This window comes from Pipistrellus hanaki (genome assembly GCF_964339955.1).
Source record: "Pipistrellus hanaki genome assembly, chromosome: 7".
In the NCBI taxonomy this organism is placed as follows: domain Eukaryota; kingdom Metazoa; phylum Chordata; class Mammalia; order Chiroptera; family Vespertilionidae; genus Pipistrellus; species Pipistrellus hanaki.
Window position 1 is genome coordinate 62,286,968 of NC_140509.1, and position 19,648 is coordinate 62,306,615.

The 19,648-nt window shown below is 38.1% G+C and overlaps 1 protein-coding gene across 5 annotated transcripts in view; it reads right to left on the reverse strand.

Moving 5' to 3' along the window:
- Positions 1–5,911: 5,911 nt before the first annotated feature.
- PHACTR2 (phosphatase and actin regulator 2) overlaps positions 5,912–19,648 on the reverse strand; it is a 108,549-nt gene continuing 94,812 nt past the window's right edge. For 3 of the 5 annotated variants that reach the window (XM_084889325.1, XM_084889324.1, XM_084889323.1), the window contains one exon: positions 5,912–12,534. In XM_084889325.1, coding sequence (XP_084745451.1) covers positions 12,519–12,534 — 16 coding nt within the window. In that variant the 3' untranslated portion in view covers positions 5,912–12,518. The remainder of the gene's footprint in view (positions 12,535–19,648) is intronic. The other 2 variants (XM_084889327.1, XM_084889326.1) reach the window with 1 other exon arrangement.

Below are 19,648 nucleotides of genomic sequence, written 5' to 3' on the forward strand. Positions count from 1 at the left end.
CCCTATTTGAAAAAGCCAACACATTAGGGAACTTACAGGTGTCAGAGATTGTTCTGGGTTCTGTATAAATATTAGCTCATTTAATATTTGTTGAATACAATATTTAGCACAATGCATTCATTACAATGATTAGGAACAAAACTCATTTTCACACACTGCTATTTCCTGCCATTAAAATGTTATTTCCTACCACTGCAATCACCCAGAACTGAAATATTATAGCGATGATAATAAATCCAAACTATACTTCTCTTCTTTTATTATGTCCTAACTAATAGTACTTATTTCAAAATAATTAAACAGAATTTCTAGCTTAGCTTGGGCTTTGAAATGTTCTATTTTTTCACTAGAAATCAGCTTGCCTATTGCTATTGTGTTTATCATCTTAGCCTCGATTACATCACATTTAGCGGGGGCTCTCCATTAGCATTAGCATCCCTCACAGATCCCAAGGCGTCAGGAAACCAGTGTACCCCAAAGAAGAGCAAATTTGCTAGACCCTGAAGCAGCAATTTTAGGAATTATAAATTATTTGCTTGACAATATTAACAGAGCTTATGGAGGTACATAATTTATCAAAAGGGGAGGTGCATCAAGATGGATGTAACAGATGGTCACTGTATCACTGTTTGTGATAGAGAAATAAATGGAAGTTCTATTAGTAAGGGATTAATGTAAAGAAAACACATTTATGCTGTGGTCAGTTGTGAAGCTGCTCTAAGGAAGATTGATATAGACAAAAAGCATGTTGGACAAAAAGCAAGTTGCAGAACACCATAGTAGATGGCTTTTTTTTTTTTTTTTTTTGGTTAAAAAGTAATAATAGGAAAACATTTTACACAGAAATATCATAGTGCATGCATAGAAAAATGTCTAATTGATTATGTACCAAACTGCCCGTAGCAATTATTCATGAGGAGCTTGGATTGCAGAAAACTTTCCATTTCTAATTTAGATATTTCTTCATTCTTTATATATCTGCAGTGACCATTTGAAATATTTCATTTGTATAAAAAAGTAAAGATATTTAAATATAAACTAATATAATCTGCTTCAATAAATACTGTTACAGGATATTCTTTAAAATGGTAAGATCCTGACACACACACACACACACACACACACACACACATATTTTTTTTCAAGATATTATTTAATATATCATTAGGAGGGAACTGGTAAGATGGTTCAATTAGTTCAGAAGGCAATCCAAAGATCAGAAACATTTACAGAGCGAGCATATTGAAAAGAATGTGTAAAAGGGGACAAAACTGGCTTCTTTCCTGGTGACCTAGGAAGACAACTGTACCTCCACTGCACAGAATTTATGTACATGTCTAGAGACAAGAATTATTTTCATTGTTGTCAGCTTTCCACAGTTACGAAATTAGAAAACAGCTCAGAGGCAAAGAAAGGTGCAAAGCCCACATAAAGTCGGAATTGGGAGTGCTTATTTAAAAAGCACATCTTTTTTCACTGAAGCACACATTTCCGCCCATAAAACTAATAACAGGAGTATGCTTGTTATGGTAACTGGAAGTAGTTTCTGGTGTTCATTCCATTGTCACAGTATTACCTGGGGAAAAGGGACTTCAGTGTGCTTACCTCAATGCAAAATGGGAAAGATAATGTTATTAATACTCAACTTCCAGGGTTTGGTTGAGTTCAATGAGAAATGGTGTGTTAGCTACTCAGATCTGTGCCTGCTTGGTGGTCAGGGCTCAGTGGAAACGAGTTGTCTCCTCCTACCCAAGTGTCTGTTCACCTAACTTCATTGTTGCCTCAGGAAGGCCATCTCCTGAAACCCGGGCCTCCTGCAGCATCTGGGATTTGTCAGGAAACACATGCTTTGCCTCAAATCAGGTTTTCATCATGCGAATTTGTAAGCTTGCATCTTGATCCAACTTTAAGCTTTGAAGGATCCCAATCCTCTGGTTTCCTCTTAATTTCTGGTGCCTTTCAGGTCCTTCATATCACATGCTTAGATTATTTCTCTTGCTTCTAGCCTCCAGTAACTGTATGTTTTTTAAAACTCTTTTTAATGACACAAACTCAAGATATTGATTGGCTTTCTGTTTACAAACTTTTGTTCTGAGAGTCAAAAGTATGTTTCAATGGGTAACATTTTTTGGAAATATTAATCCAAATTAATTTTCTCTACTGTGCCTTTTAAGTTATAAAATGAATTTTTAGTATTCTTGATATGTATTGGTTGCATTCATTCTAGCTTTCGGCTTACAGACTTTTTTTTTTTTTTTTTTTTACTTGATATGCAGTAGTTAGATCATACATGTATTTAATGATAATATTAACTCTGCTTTCACAAAATGAGAGATTACTATTACCCTATTTCCCTGAAAACAAGACAGTGTCTTATATTAATTTTTTTCTCCCAAAGTTGTGCTAGGTCTTATTTTCAGGGGATGTCTTATCTTTCCATGCGCTAGGTCTTATTTTTGGAGGATGTCTTATTTTCGGGGAAACACGGGTAGTACTATTGAGGGATTGCATTCCTATGGAGTGATTCTGCCTGTCATTCCATTGGACTAAGGGTGATCTGAGACATTTTCCTACTTTTTTCCATCAACCTCTTCTCTGTGCTTATAGTGTAAGCATCTCACTGTGCTGAGTGCAATTTTATGCTTAAAGGTAAGGTGTTCTTTTTTAAAAAAAAACATACACAATATAGCACCTAAATGTAAACTAACTTCTTAATAATATCTAGCTTAAAGAACCAACCAAACATTCTACTGGCGACATTAACAAAGGCTATGTTGGACGTATTGTGATAATATGTCTGTATATTATATTTGGGGCAATATAAGCTTTCAAATATAATTTTTCCTTTACAACTTAACCCCTTCCATAAGGTACTATTCTGTTTTTATTTAAAATTATGCAAACCAGTAAAACCCAGTTAAATTAAAAATATGTTTATCTTCTAAAGCACTCAGATGATGTGTAAATGAAAGAATTTTATGATTTGGAGACAAATTCAGGCAACAAAAATACAGTTCATTCAATTTTCATTGTAGCAATTTCTTCACAGTCTTAAGCTACATTGTTCAGGGGTTTGTCCATGGCCACAGCTTCCATTGCAGAGCTGATGATTCTCAACTTCCTCTCCATAGCCAAGACGTTTTCTTGGACTCATATCCAACAGACTATTCACATATGGATGTCCTAACAGGCAGGCAATTCAAACACATTGAGTTTCACATACAAAGTTGAATGTCTGACCTCTTCACACCTCCTACCCTCTTTCCCCATCCTCCTGAACCCCCACTTCCATCTTGCAACAACCTTACCTCTGCTGTTTTTTATTTCAACAAGTGGCATCACCACTCTCCACCTAGATATGACACGTGGGTATAGTCTTTATTCATTTCCCGTGTGCAACTATCACTTCAACTGTCATTAACTCATTATGTCTCTTCATTCCAATAGTTAATACCTTGATCAAGGCCAACATCACTTCCCAGCAAAATTATAGCAACAGTAATGGTGTCCACTGGTGTCAGATGGGTATTTGACTTATCAGTAGGGATCTTCTTAAAGTATATATATAACCACTATGCATACTAACAAATGTATATTATTGGAACTAATGTAATATTAAATGTTAACTGTTAATGAAAAATTAAACATTAAAAAAATCAATGGTCATTGTGTGTCTAATATTGCTTCTCCAATCTAGTCTTTACAATGTGGCCAGAATAATGAGGAAAATCTGAGATGTTATCTGAGTTGACCCCTCTTGTCTTAGATAAATCCCATCTCCTTTAGAAGGTTTATAAGGAACTTCCAGGTTTAACCATTGTTGTACTCTTTAGTTTTCCATGCTTTTAGCTGCCATCTTCAGCTCATTCATCATACTTAACTGGGCCATCCTGAGCACAACTATAGCATTCTGAGCTCAGGGATAACTAAGACTAGATAGTGGTATGGAACAGATAAATCTAATAGGATGCTATTTAAATGAGTTGGGTCTAGCCAGAGAAACAGAATATTTAAAAAATGCAAAAGCTGTAGAAGACATGTAGAGGAATGGGTGGGATGTTAATAGAACTCCAGTAGGAGGAAAAGCGAGAATAAAATTGTACTATTGGAAGAGTGCATAATTTATTTGAGGAACAATGAGTTTCATTTGATTTGGCCCAAGTGAGACATAAAGGAGAATCATTTGGTATTGGGGCTTGTGGTGCTACATTAAGTACCTGGGGGTTTTCCAGTAGGCAGAGGGGACTCACTGGAAAATTCTGAGCAGGAATAACATGAGAGTTGTCCACTACAAAGAACAATGTGGTAGCAGGGTTAAGAATAAATTGTTTGGAGAAGACTCAGAGTGGTAATTACCAAGATTTCAGGGGTAATCAGGGACGGAATTAAAGCCATGATGAGTTTACACTGACTGTGGGGAAGATGGTCCACGGCTTAAGCTTGAACTGCTGAGTGTTCTGATCTGAACAATTAGGGGCAAATTCTTCCTAATGCAGAGCACCTACTACTCCAGTTTGTCTGACCTGGGCCAACAAAAGTTGAAAGTCCACCCAGGAACAAATCCTTAGGTCAACGAGTATTGAAAATGCTAATTCTCTCCTCCCTACGATATTTGTCTAATTATGACAAATTAGGACATTAAGAGATTTTTTTTTCTCTCCTTAAAATCTTTAAAAATGGTACTGTTTTAAAGCAAAGAAGCAGAAAACTTCACACAAACTTTAGGTTCTTAGCCTTTCTCTAGAGTTTTATGGGTTCTTTATAGCAACCATCTCTTAAAGGGCCAAGAGCTCCAAAACACATAAACAGGACTTTTGTCTGCAGATTGCAGTGCAGTAGCAGCATCTCCAGGCAGATGTGTGAGTTGAGGTCCAGCGAAAAGCATTCAATCACAATAAATACTATACCATCAAAGCACTGTGTACAATGAAAACATTGCCCATTTCTTACCTCCATTGGGTTTTGGAAAGTAATGTTTCAATGTAGAACCTGCTTTAGTATGAACACAAATTGAAAGTAGCTGTTGAACTACTCCACCTATCTTGGGGATGTACTGCTAATTTTTAATAGCATACTCGGGGCCAATTTTTCAGATGTTACTTTTAAATATTTTGCTCCTCATCATACATCTTCAGTCTACAAGGTTCACAAATTGCTTTTCAACTTCTCCCTCAGACCTCTGCCCTTGTCCTGGAGTCAAGGGAGAATAAGTGACTATTTGTAACCACGGTTGGAAAACATGAAAAGTATATTCCAATTCCTCTTCTGGTCAAAATATGTTCCCAATCTCTCTCCTGGCTTATAATACATTAAATAGTAAACATACTGAGGAAGTTTGTTCATTTTCTTTCTTTAAAATGTATTTTTATTGATTTCAGAGAGAAAGGGAGAGGGAGATAGAAACATCAATGATGAGAGAAAATCATTGACTGGCTGCCTCTTGTAGGCCCCCCACAGGGGGTTCAGCCCACAACCCGGGCATGTGCCCTGCCCAGGAATCAAACTGTGACTTCCTGGTTCATAGGTCAATGCTCAACCACTGTGCAACACCAGCTGGGCTACTGTCTATAGTATAACCTCTAAAGGAACTACCTTTTATTTTTATACATAATAATGTCAATAAAAACATCAATATCAAATATACTCAGATATAAAAGACAGCAAGTTTAAAAAACATACTGTAACTTACTATTTAAAGAGTAGTTCTTAGATGCTTTAAACAAACAAACAAAAAAATACAAATCATAAGGTCTTACATAGAAAAAGTTTTCAGTTTTGGGGAGTTGAAATAACAGGCAACTAAAACAGCCCTCAGCATTGCTTTACTGTTCAGGTGAGAACTCTATGAGCTTTTAATTTAAAAAGACTGCGCACTGTCTGAATATAACAGAAATTGGGACAAACTAAAGCTGGGGATTTCCAATGATTTTATTGAGGTAACTTTTCCCAATTTTATACATATATGCATTTTTATATACTTAAGAAAGCTAAACAATGTTCTAAGGCACTTGGAATTGTGCACAGCAAGGTATCCTATAATATAATACAAACTAAATAGAGCATAAATTTGCTTTTTAAATAACACAAACACCAGTACAGAATAAAAAAAGATAATACATAGTCTTTCTTTCAGGTTACGATAGTGGGATACATATACATATGTGTGTATACTCAGAGCTATTTATACCCACATTCTATAATACAGTACAGGTCAAGAACAACAGCAACAGAAAAGAGAAACTGTCCTATTCATCGGTGTACAGTTCCAGTTATTTACACTCACAGCGAGTACACCTGTGCAATATATAGGGTCAGCCCACTCACTGGAAATCAGGAATCAGCCCGTCAGTCAGTCTGTTAGTGGTCACAGCTTACCACCCTCATCATTTTAACCAAAGCTTGAAATACCACAGACCAAATATAGTTCTTTATTTTAAAATGACTGTTTATAGACAAAAAAAAAATGTAGGTAGGTTACTATATCTGGTGAAGTCGGTTCAGAATGTTGTGAACACATTGGCACATTTCTAAGCCACAGAAGAAATATTTAAAAATATATAAAAATATCAGTGCCTATATTTTAAGTAATGAAAGTGGTTTGACCCGATTCGTGCAGATTATTTTCGAACCCTTGTTAGCATTGCAATGGCGGCTTCTCCTTGTGGAGGCTCTCTAAGCAACATAATGGTACAGTCAAACTATAACAAAAGCATCCAGGAAGGGAAAAGTCAGCCTCTCCCCCACATTGGTAAGTGGCACAAATGTTATTGGCATTTTAATATACCATAAAATTGACCTGAGGGTGAAGTGGCATTCTGCCTCATTTACTCCCTTCAATTTATTCTTTAAAAAATAAAAAAAGAAATACTGATATTGAACAAGATAAGAATTCTTAAGCACCACCTTTATTGACTCTGAGTTGCTCTTTCTCAAAAAAGATGCTTTAGAAATTTGAGTATTTTAAAAAATTACAGTGGTTAAATGAATTCCGTTCTATTAGCCACAGTTCATCCAAATCATTTCAAGACATACTTAATATTCTGGTTCAGTCATAAAAAGCAACAAAGGGAATAAGTATATTTAGGTGTTGGTAGTATAGTGTAATAATGTTTCACCTAGGTTACACGCACCCTGTTTTGGGCAAGATCATCATTGAAGCATAGAAGCAAATGTAGATGCAATCCACACCTACCCCCCATTTCCTTCACAATCCAATATTTACAGGTTTTAGGAAAGCTGAGCTACATGACTACATGTGTACAGGGGGAATTCAGACATGGGCATGTGGATGAAATGTTTCTTTCATAGGATAAACAGGTGGTTTATTGGAACTCATAGGTTGCAGCTTCCCAGGTAGAAAACCAATGGTAATGCTCACAGACCACGGGTTCTGTTTATGTGGATTGTCAACCATCATGTATGTGGTTAAACTATGCATGGATCCTCACGAGACTGACAAGGATTACGCGCAGCAGTGTAGTTCTGAAGTAAAATTGTGAGATCAAAAAATGAGAAACTCTGCTCCTTGTGAAACTTCTCCTTTAAGTACTTCCGGAGACTACCTGAGTGTATAGGCCCATCAGAATTGCCACAGCTGCCCAGTAATCACCTCCCTGGAGAACGGGCAAACGAGAGCTGTGTCAAAGAACAAGGTTCGAAAAATGAAGGGGGATGAAATGATTCGGGGGCCCAAAGAAATGCAAGGCAGCTGAGACATGTTTTGAGACAGACACGTTTCCTGTGTGCCCTAAAAAGCAATAGACAGTGGGGCTCAAGGGAGGGACAACCACCCTCCTAAGAAGGCATTTGAACATGGAGAAGGCTTTTTACATTTGATTTTTCTGGGCATAATACTGGCATTTAGTCAGCAGGGGCCTGGGATAGTAAGCAGCTTGCAATGCATGGGACATTTCTGTACAAACAAAGAATTGTCCAGCTTCAAATGCCAACAGCATCCCCATTGAGAAACATTGGTCCACAGTGCTATGCTCATATGTACAGCTGGGCTAACAATGCAACAAGCAAAATGATGTGTGTGTGTGTGTGTGTGTGTGCGCGCGCACACACACGAGCAGCAAATCCTAGCATAGCTAAAAATGACCCCCTTGCCTTTCTAGAAATCTTACAGTACATACAATGGGATTTGCTAATTTGGGATGGCCCTGTGTTTGAAAAAGCTTATGTAGCCTATGTTTCTGTTGTTTTCTAGAAATACTAATGGCGGTGCACATTTACATACAGAGATAAAGCATAATGATTACCCAAAGAGAGAGAGAGGGGGAGAGAATGGTTTGGGTGTATTCTGCCTTTGTCCTTGCCACTCTTAGGTCACTGCCAAATTATAGTAGAGTCACACACTACTCTTTGAAACTTGGGTTAGAACTAGCCGGAAATGTGCTTTCTCTCAGGAAGATGGGCCTATTAATTTGATGATTCCTTTTCTCCTCTAGGACCTTAGTTCTAGAATTTCATTCTGCTTAGTAAAATAAAACAGACTGAAATAGCCCAGCCATAAGTACCAGTAGAGAGAGCAAAATACTCAATAGTGGCCAAGAGATAACTTTGTATGAAACTGCATCTAAGTGGTTTGTTAGTGTACACTGCATATCCTAGCAATGTGAATAAATGAACTGTTGTTTGAAAGTATATACTTTTACTAGTAAAGTTAGGCTTAAAATATGATGGGAATTTAGGAATGCATGAGCTACCATGTTGATGAAATGATATACATTTATATGCCTTGTACAAGTTTGATTCCCTCTCACCTATTCTGAAAGAGATTTCTCACTCTGTGAAATGTGCAGCTGGGACCACGTATAAAATAATAACACTGAAGAAAATTCTGAGCAAGAAAGGAAGAAAAGAAACCTTCCCTGTTTAAATGTAGGCATACTGATACGCGGTAGATAAGACTTCCTTTTTCTATTGAGAAAAAAGTATAATTTTTGAAAGTTGTGTCTGTCTGACTCCATTAAGTATACATACAATGGCTGTTATGTGTTAAAGTGTGGAACTTATAGGCGTGTAGCAGATTTTTCTCTCCTACAAGTTGCTATGTTTTTTAAAAAAGTGCTAGTGCAGCACTGAATTAACTGCAGTGTGTAAAACCCAAATTATAGGTTTAAAGAACTTATCTGTCATTTTCAATATTGGGTCATATTTGAAGGGTATATTCAATTCCACTAGTTCTTTAAATAGATCTTCACTTAAATTTCAGAACTTTCTACTTACAGAATATATTTACTACCAGTAGAAAAAGGTAAGTGAAAAATCATTGTGCTTAATATAGGATAGAAAAAACCAGAAAGTCAGTTTTTCAGAGAGAGAGAGATGAGTTTGCCTTTTCCTCCATTTAAAAGTTACCGAAATACCCAAAATGGTTCTCTGAATATTATAGATTTAATGTAAATAATTTAAGGTGTCAACATAAGGGTGAATAATATTGACCATAAAAAATGCAAGACATTTCACATACACAGGAAACCATCAGGCAGGCTGCCCTAAATTAATGCTGCTCACCAGAGGTCTCATTTGTCAGGCTGATTGGTAATGACCCTGAAGATGCTTAGTCCATGGCATCTTTTTAATCCCTTAATGCTAATGTTCCTTTCTCCATGATAAGCATGATGGAAATGGCTGCTTACAGTCTGTCTAGTTCTTTCACACCTGGCACCTTCCTGGAGATGGATGTGTTTTTTCCCCCCCGAATCATATCTTGGGGGCTCAGGGGAACCCACACACTTCAGCCTAACCTGGAGCTGTGTCACAACAACACGATGAACACACACATTTATTTTCTCTACAGACGTGCAGTGTGTGGGTCAGGTTGCAGAAAGGCTGAAACTGCAGAAAGGCTCAGGCAGAGGCATACTTGTATTGCGGGGGTGGGGGTGGGGTATGTTCACACCTTCACATCTTTCCAGGGCTCCCAAGCAGGAGGCCTCTGGATGGGCTGCTGGGATGGGTATGCAGTGTTCCTGCCTTTTAGGATTAGCTATTAAAATAGAGCCTATTCTGCAGAATACAGCTTGGTTCACAATCCTTCGTTTCTTTCCACAGCTTTGTATTTAAAGAATCAATTCATAAAAGTACCCGGTGGTTCCAAGTCTTATATATTAGACTAGCCACAGTTTTATTTTTACTTTCTTTTAACTTTTAAGCTTGTCTCTTAAAATTTTCTGTAAGAATATAAATCAGTAGGCAGAAGAAGTGTGGATAGTTCACAAATCTGACCTATCATTCAAGAAAAACAATGGATCGAGGCACCAGATTCTCATTTTTGTTTGGGTGCACTCATTGTGGGAATAAAAAATCCCATTACACGCACCACTAGAGGGGAAAAAACTGTTCGTTTTATCTACCAAGTGGGGACTTCCTTTGACACGTATAGTGAGTGATGAAACAGTGATGTGTTATGTTTACCACTTTTATGGGAGTGAGGCCTTGTGATTTGTTAAAAAAGCGTAAGTATAGAAAATTAAAATAACATTACATTCCTTGGTATTTTTCCTAAGACAACAATAATAATAATAAAATAATGTAAGGTAGAGGACGACTGCAGCAAAAAATGAGAAAATAGGTCATGTCTATAGCTGGATGTACGCACTATGAAATGGATGAAACCTCAGCCGGAGAAACCTACTTGGGCCTGCAGAAACATTTTTTCAGAGCAAAAATATGCCTGATCCTATTCCTGAAATGACACCAGTGCAGAAATCCCGCGCCGATTCACTAGCAGCACGTGGCTGAGTGCGGCAAGTGGTGCAACAATGCTGGTCGCTTTTCTTAGTTATAAATGGTCCTGTTTTTTTTGTAATAGACTAAGTGGGGCCAATTTTTTTTTTCTTTTAAGCAAAACCATCCCTCTTTTCAAGGAGTTCTTTAAAATATCAAATATAAATAAATGGCAGGATCCAAATTTAGCCACCAAATGAAATGTTTGCTTTTTGGTTGAGATCGAAAGTTACATTCCTCCATATTATGAATCAGAATCATTTCAGAAAATTGTAGTCCAACTTCTGAGAATAAAGTGACATCTAGTTAGGTCTTGTCTTATTAGACAAAGCATGTGTTTTTAATAAAAGGGGGCCCAAAACAATTGTGAACAATGAAATGCAAGGTAGTAGTATTTACATGTGGTCACATGTTTGAGAGCAGAAGCCATGCTGTGCCTGTGACTCCATGGAAAATAGCAAGATGATAACAGAGGGTTTAGTAATGTAAACATTACTGACTGTAGGCTCATAGGGACACCTTCCATAACTTTAAAGTCACCTATTTTTTTTTGCACTGAAAGTCAATATTATATTTACGGATGCAATCTACAGAGATATAAAACACAAATGAAATTTTCCTCATTCTCAATTTAGCAAAAATTTTCCGTGTTCTTATATGTCTTTGGGTATTTTTTTTTTATCCATGTGTTTTATCTTTTTAATAGCAGCAATCCAACTTAATGCAGCACTGAAAATAAGTATTCCTTTGCAGTCCTACTCAAAGCTAACTGCGGGCAGAACACTGCATCTTGCTTAAGTTTTAATTTTGGATTCAGAATTTTAAAAAAGATGTGATTGTCGATACTATCTTCCTTAGATCAAGCATGGTTGTTTCGACTTTGGAGATAAACTAGGGAAAGACCAAAATATTTATTTCTAAAGCTTGCTACAGACTAATAGGGTCACATCTCATCTGACTTTATTCCAAGTCTTGTCATCCTTACGGGAGGTTGGTGCATTAGGTAAAGAGTCTAAAAAAAAAAAAAAAGTGAAGTGTGTATAGCTATGGTACTTAAAGCATGCAACAGAATTTGGGTAAGCATGCTTGTTAAAGGTCCATGAAAGCTTCTTGCATTTAAGAAAAAGATGCATGAAAACACTCAGACTTATTTGTGGCAATTAGATTCACTGGCACAATATAAAATAATGGTACTATACTGCACCAATGTAACTGTGAAAGAATATTCTTCTAGGATCAGGTCTCTAAGGAATCCAAAGGGGGTGACTAAAACCCCCAAGCCCTTAATAAGTTCTCAGCTATCAAAAGCCTTCTTCAAAAATACATTTAAGTTTCAATTTTCTTTTTTCATTAACATAATGAAATTTTCTCTTTCTTTCTGTTTTTCAACCCCCACCTCTTACCAGTGCCCAGCCATTCTATCCCCCCCACCCCCTCCTTTAACCTGCACTCTGAAATTTGGCTTTCCAGTAACAGGGAGCCAGTGATTGTCTTCTGCTCATCTTCTTTGATTAAAACCCCTGATGAAGAATAACTGGTGCAACCGTTGTGTCCCTTACCAACCAGTGCCCATGCTGGACAGCAGGGTCACTATACCCGACCCTGTGCTTGTTGGCCACATCTGGGCTGTACAGGTGGGGAGCACTTTCCACGCGCTTCCTTCACCGCAAGTTAAATGGAGACAGACACAGTCAGATCCCAGTGCAATACAATGTCAGGTGTTTAGGAAGTGCGGCTTCCCCCAAAGATGGTCCGTCTATGTTTCCAAAGAGTCTCGCACCTCATTACGGACGATGGAACCTGGAATAAGAAAATGGAAACACTGAGTGAGTGAGTGGTACAGAGACGCAGGCTGCATTCAGTGAGCCGAATAAGGCATGGGAATGTCTGTAATCAGAGGTGGCTGTAATCAGACAGCCCTCCAATGAATTACTGCTATAAATTACTGTCGCAACAGAGTGCTGCTACAATAGAAATGCTACGTCAGGAAGCAGAGGCCGCCCGGCACTAAAAATGCTGATTACATCCTCCCAGGATGCTGAGCCATCGACCCACAAAGCCCCACTGTCCTGGAGGATCATGTCCTAAGCTGTGCTGAGCAGAGGGAGATTTTCATAAAGGTTTTGGTTACATCTGGTTTGTCGTTATACAAGGAAACACCGACAAATAGTCACTATCTCATTATCTTTAGCCTCTTATCACCTCCCACTGAGGACTCCAAATCTCTCTCTCTCTCTCTCTCTCTCTCTCTCTCTCTCTCTCTCTCTCTCTCTCTCTCTCTCTCTCTCTCTTTAAAAAAATATTTTATTGATTTTTTTTTTTTTACAGAGAGGAAGGGAGAGGGATAGAGAGTTAGAAACTTCAATGACAGAGAAACATCCATCAGCTGCCTCTTGTACACCCCCCACTGGAGATGCACCTGCAACCAAGGCACATACCCTTGACTGGAATCAAACCTGGGACCTCTCAGTCCGCAGACGGATGCTCTATCCACTGCGCCAAACCAGTTCCTGTCAAATCTACTTTCTACACCTGAATTTCCAATCGCCTGCTGGATTTTTCTTCCAGACGTTCTATAGGCAACATACTAAGCATGCCCACAACCATACAGATGATTTTTTTTTTTTTTTTTTTTTTTTTTTTTGTAAGCCTGCCCTTGCACTTTCTATCTTGTTAAATGTTCCACCTTTTAAAATGCTTCTAGGCTAACACCTCATACTGGCAACTCCTACCCCTGGGCCCTGAACAATCTTCTTGCAATTACTAGGAAAGCCAGTCTAGCGGTGGCCCTGGGTCTGCCACAAGCAGGAAGGGTCCCTCCCTGCAGGGAGCACAACACTGCCGACACCCCAGGAGGGAGCGGAGCCTGGGGCCTGTTGACACAAACAGACAGCTCCCTGTGGTGTAAACCCCTCTTCTGTGAGGTCCAGCTTTCCCAGGCATTTCAAACCACGTAATTTAGCCATTACTTTAGCCCTCTCCTTATCTGCTGGGCTCCATATAGCCAGCACTCGGCAATGTCCTGGATCCAAAGGACAGTTTGGGGGAACACAACAAGAGAGGTTTTCTCTCCCCATCGGGAAAGCCCGTGGAATGAAGACGGTAAATTAAAAATCGGGTTGGGAAACAAAGTGAGCAGTCAGCGGACCTAAAGGGACTGAGAGCCTCCTAAAGCCCAGCATTTTCCTGGAAAGTGTCCTGTAAAAACATTTCTAAAATTTGCACTGGAAGGTTTTTGTTTTTTCCCCCTGCAGACACAGTCTGTCCATGGATCCCACTAGAGAATGAGCTCCAGGGTCTGGATGGCATGGGAGTCACAGGCCATCAGCACAGCTTCAAGGGCGGCTAAGAGAGGAAGGCGACCAACTAATAGGGTGAATGCAATCATGTGTCCACAAACCCGGGGTTCAGAACTGTTCCCGCTTTTCATGTGGGCCGATAGGTTTGCTAAAAACATTATCCAACCAGGAAAGGGCGCTTACATCCTGTTTAAATTAGGCATCCTATGTTTGAATTCAGCTCTAAAATTTTCTGCTAGAGGTACGGAAAATGCAAACTGTTCTTCAGTTTGTTACCACTGGGTGGTCTGCATCTATTCTGAAACCTAAGAAGTTCAGCTTTGCCTCCTGAGAAGTTTGCCTATCTCACAGAATGACACTTTGGCTTTAGGCTTCCAGTTGGCAGAGCAATAAATACATTTACTGTGCCCTAAGGATTCTTAAGTTTTCCCGGCTGCTCTTTTTTCTCTCTCTAGAACTTTCCAGAGACTCAAATTTGGAGTTATCCATATTTTCTGCTTCTTGTTAAAACTGCAAAACACTTTCCTTATTTCCGTACTATTGAGAGGAAGTAAACAGGGGGGCGGGGGGGGGGGGGAAGGAGAGGGGAAAACTCTTTGTAAGTCATGGATTGCAGAAAAAAATATTTCTTTCCCCAAAAAAAGTTCTTTTCTATATGGTTCCTCCATAATTTATTTTAAAAAATGTACTCCTTTAAATGCATTCAGGTAATATAAAATTATTCACAAATATAAAATATGAACTTTCCTATACGTCCCTAATTATTATTCACAGAAATCCTGAATAACTCACTTTGCCTTTCTTTAAAAGGGTCTACGTGTCCTGCACACACACTCGCTAGTATGTTAAACAAGTGAGGAGGTTCTCCTAAACCACAGCTCCCTGCTCTACCCAAGAAAACAGACCGCAGGTTGGATGGGATTTTGTTATTTCAAATGCTGTGCCATGATTTCAACTCTGGTGGGTAAAGCAGCATTTTGCAATGCTGTTAGGTTTTTGTCCAGGAAGCGAGGACATGGGGCACCCATGGAAGAAAGCGCTTTGCAGAAGCGGCCCTCTCCTTCCTCTGGGGGGGACTCCTCATTTTCATTTTGGTCTCATGTGTAGTTTCTGCCCTCTTCCATTTTAATAGGCATATCTGGAAGCTGAGTGGTTTATTTTATCTGTAAACCCACCTAAGAGAGTAATACCACAAGATGTTATAGAATGAGATAATTGCTTTAAAGACACACACCAGAGAGACACACCTCAACATAACCACATCAAGAAAATTTGAAAAGTAGAGAAAAGAAAAAACAAAAAAACACTATAGTCCCACTCTATAACAAACCATTAAGGGTTTTTTATATCATTTCCTAATTTTTTTTCTATGCGTCTGAATTTTAAATAAAACACACTGCTGCCATATATCAGTCAGTGTCCTGATTTTTCCACTTAACATTATGTCAACAATCCCTTGAGGCCTGTTTTTATTCTAACAGCATCAATTCAATGATTCTATTAATCTTTCATAATATTCCTTAATATAAGTACTACATTTTACACCCTAAAATGTTATTTACAAAACTCAGTTAAAAAAAAAATAATGTTCTCTTGATTATAAATCTTATACACATTGACACAAAAACATTGAAAAACAGCATTTCCAGACGAAAAATATAATTACCCATAATATTAGTACTCAGCTGTAACCATTTCAAAATTTAGTTTTTTTGTTTGTTTGTTTTGTTTTTAAATTAACTTTTAAATAAAAGCTGACCTTTCATACAATTTGCCTTTACGGTTTAGAGCAGAGGTCGCCAACCTTTTGGACTTCACGGACCAGCGGTTGGCGACCCCTGGTTTAGAGAATGGTTTTAAGTTGCAGAAATTCCATTTATTATGGAACAGGAAGTGGCTTTCCTTTGCCACGGTGATCTCCTTTCAGAACGCAATGGCCCTTCCTATGGTCTTTGGGATTTTGAACAGTGGTGCGGGCGGGCAGCTGCTTCTGGGGGACAATAGAGGATGTGACTGGCTGGATAAGCAGCAAATGTTCTAAGGGACCAAGGTTAAGGCTTGGTACCTATCAGGCCAAAGAATGAACTCTTGCAGGGCCCACTGGTCCTCACCCTTGTTACAGGGAACTAAAGTCCATTCTAATTCCAGACAGATATTTGCAAAATCCTGGGAGAAACCTGGGGAACTAGAGGAAAGAGTGCATCACTGCCATTCTTCACCCACCGCCACAGACCAAACATGTCCCAGGATGTATTCATGACGGGGGTCCAAGGTGTCCTCTTGGTACACCAACAGCAGAAGTGTCACATTTAATATTAGCACCAGCACATTATTCAGGGAAAGTCATCACGATGAACTTCTCATTTACGAAAAGAGTAGGGAATAGATTCTTTATTTTTTCAAGGCTTTTTTTGACTATGTAATACAGCCTATGTTTCAAAAATTCAAAAGGCTCAAAGAGCGAGCAGTGAAAAGAATCTTTCTCATGCCTGATCCCAGTTCCCCAGTTTCCCTTCCCAGAGGCAACCAATGTAATCGGCATTTTTGGTTTCTACAGAGATAAAGAAGAAAAAAAAAAAAAGCTACATATGGGAACGGTTTCTTCCAGTGTTGACTGATCCATCACTGTGTGGGAGATTATCTCTGGATAACGAGGTACCTGGGCAGAGGGAGCAGGGCTGTCTCAACCCTTTAACACCCCCGAATGCCCCGGGAGTTAATAGATTTAGGTTGTAAAGGAAATGTTTACTTGATGTAAGGAGATAATGTCTGACACTAATAAGAAGAGCTAATAAGTGAGTTGCTCTGTATCTAGGTTGTATCTAAGAGGCTAGGTAATGATCAACAGCTTGTTTATGCCCTCTAAGGGTGGCTGGCGCTAGAACACCACTATCTTCTACAAGAGCAGCTTTCTAAATGTAAAACATTATCGTATATTTGTATCATTAGGATGAGACACAGCAGAGTTTATCAAAACTTTCCCCTCCTAAAAGAAATAATGAAAACAATCTGATAATCATGCATGCTTTTCACAAGTCTCAGAGCCAAAAGGCAAGTCTAATGATGTAATAGAAAAGAATGGAAAAACAGTAGAGATTTGCTTTCCTGCCAAGTTTTTAAGAATGCTTAAGCAAAGCATATTCATCTCAGTGATATGAATATTTAATGTTTCCTTATCTGGAAAGACATTTGGAAGCATGTTAATCAATATATTTTTTTGAAAACTTTTAAAACTTACCTTTGATAGCAGCTATTTACCCCACCCCCGCCCAAGTTTATAATTTTCTTTTGAAATGAAGCTCATCCCTATTTGCATCTATTCATATTTACTTAAACAATGAAGATACCAATAGACTATTTTGTGGAACACAACAAGCATACTCTTAATTTCTGCAGATGAGCAAATACAGAAAAACAACCAACAGAATTTTCAAGTTGAGAAAATACCCTACCAAATATAAAAATATATTATAAAATGTACTATTCTAAGTAAACAGTGTGACAAGTACAAGTATAGACAATAGCTTGCTAGAGCACACTAAAGAATCTGGAAACTGACCCACATGTACATTAAAAGAAAAATTTTACATGGAGGGAGAAATAAATTGCAGTGGGACATTGACTATTGATTTAGAATAAAGTAAAACTAGTTTACTCTATTGAATCACAAACCCAAATAATTGCCCAATGGATGATAGATCTAAGTGTAAAAACAAACAAACAAAAAAACATAAAAATTGAAGGTAATCCTATATAATGAAAGGCTAATATGCAAATCGACCACAGAGGAGGCGCTATGAAGCCAGAAGCCAGAAGCCAGAAGCCAGGCTCACGGCTGGCACAGCGGCAGTGGCGGGAGCCTCTCTAGCGTCTGTGGCAGTGCCAAGGATCCCCAGGGGTTCCAGACTGTGAGAGGGTGCAGGCCGGGCTGAGGGACCCCCATCCCCGCCCTCTGTGCATGACTATTGTGCACCAGGCCTCTAGTTCTTTTATAATCTTGGCTCTCTTTAGGACACAAGACAATAAATTAAAAAATAACAATACAGACAAATTTAAATATGAAAACATTTAAATAGGAAACCATAAAAAAGTTACAATGTTAGCAATAAATTTGGGGAAAGTATTGTGATATATAGCAACTCAATATCTGAGTTTTTACTAATCCATAAGAAAAAGATAGACAACTCAAAAGAAAATTGGTCAAGACAAATCAAAGAATGAAAAATAAATGGTCAATAAAGGTATGTAAAGATACTCAACTCTACAGAAATCAGTGGACTAGGACATTAATGTTTATTCTTTAGAATATAGACCTCCTCTCCACCATCATCACCCCCAAATGCTGATGAGGGTTAACAGACCAGGCATGCTCATAAACTGTAGTATCTCTCAAAATATAAAAATATATATCCCGTGTCCTAGGAAATCCACTTACGGGACTAATTCAGAAATACTGGTGTGTGCGCAAAAAGATACATTTATAAAGAAAGTCAAAAGTCACCATTGTTCTACCAATGAAAAACTAAAAATTCCATAAGCATCTATCAATAGAATAACCCATTCAGGAAGTTCTGGCAGATTACTGATGAAATACCATAGAATCATTCAATGAATAAGATATATACTAATATGGAAAAATTTTGTGAATGCTGTTTTGTATGTGACTGAGAATGTGTATATATAGGCAGATGTGTGTGTGTATATATATATATATATATATATATAATGTTTGTAAATGCACAGAAAAAAATGTGCATTTACAAATGTGTATATATAGGCAGATGTGTGTGTGTGTGTGTGTATATATATATATATATATATATATATATATATATATATATATAATGTTTGTAAATGCACAGAAAAAAATGTCTAGAAGGATCTACACCAAATTTCACCAGTTGTTACTGGTTAGAATGAGAATAAAACTGAGGAAGGACTGAAGGGAGTTTTCAATTTTACTTGACAATTTTTTACACTGTTTGAAAGCTTATTTAGACTATTATTTGTTCACATTAAAAAGACATCTGTGAAAAAGAAATGACCTTTACTTCTCCCTGCATCTTAATTCCTTTTTACTTGTTTATAGAGTTCAACAGAATAGAAAGAGCCTCTTCTGGTATAAATGCTTCTTTTTCATAAAATGAGGACTTCCATAAAAAGGCATTTTAAATTTTAATTATTTTTATTACAATTTATTTTTTATATAATGCCATCAAATGAAATGAGGGGAACAAATACTACCACTTCTAGGAAAACCACAGAGAAGTAAAATTATCCTGAATGACAAAGACTGGATTGATACAGTCACTACATCTCAGGGGTCAGGACTCAAAGACATGAAAAATGCCACCTTCCCAGGTGCCTGAAGGCCCCAGCCAGTTCGATGTTACCATAAATATCCAGCCACCTTATTCTGATCAACTTTACTACCATAGTGTGACCACAGGTGTCAGAAATTAGCAAGAACTTCTCCTGACCCCAGAAGTCAAAGGGAGAAAAAGAGAGGACACAGGTCTGGCTTGATACTGGCATGTGATGGGTCTATGTAGAGATTGTGACAGCATGAAGCCTTCAGAGAGAAGCCCCATACATTCAGGACGCCTGAAAATCCT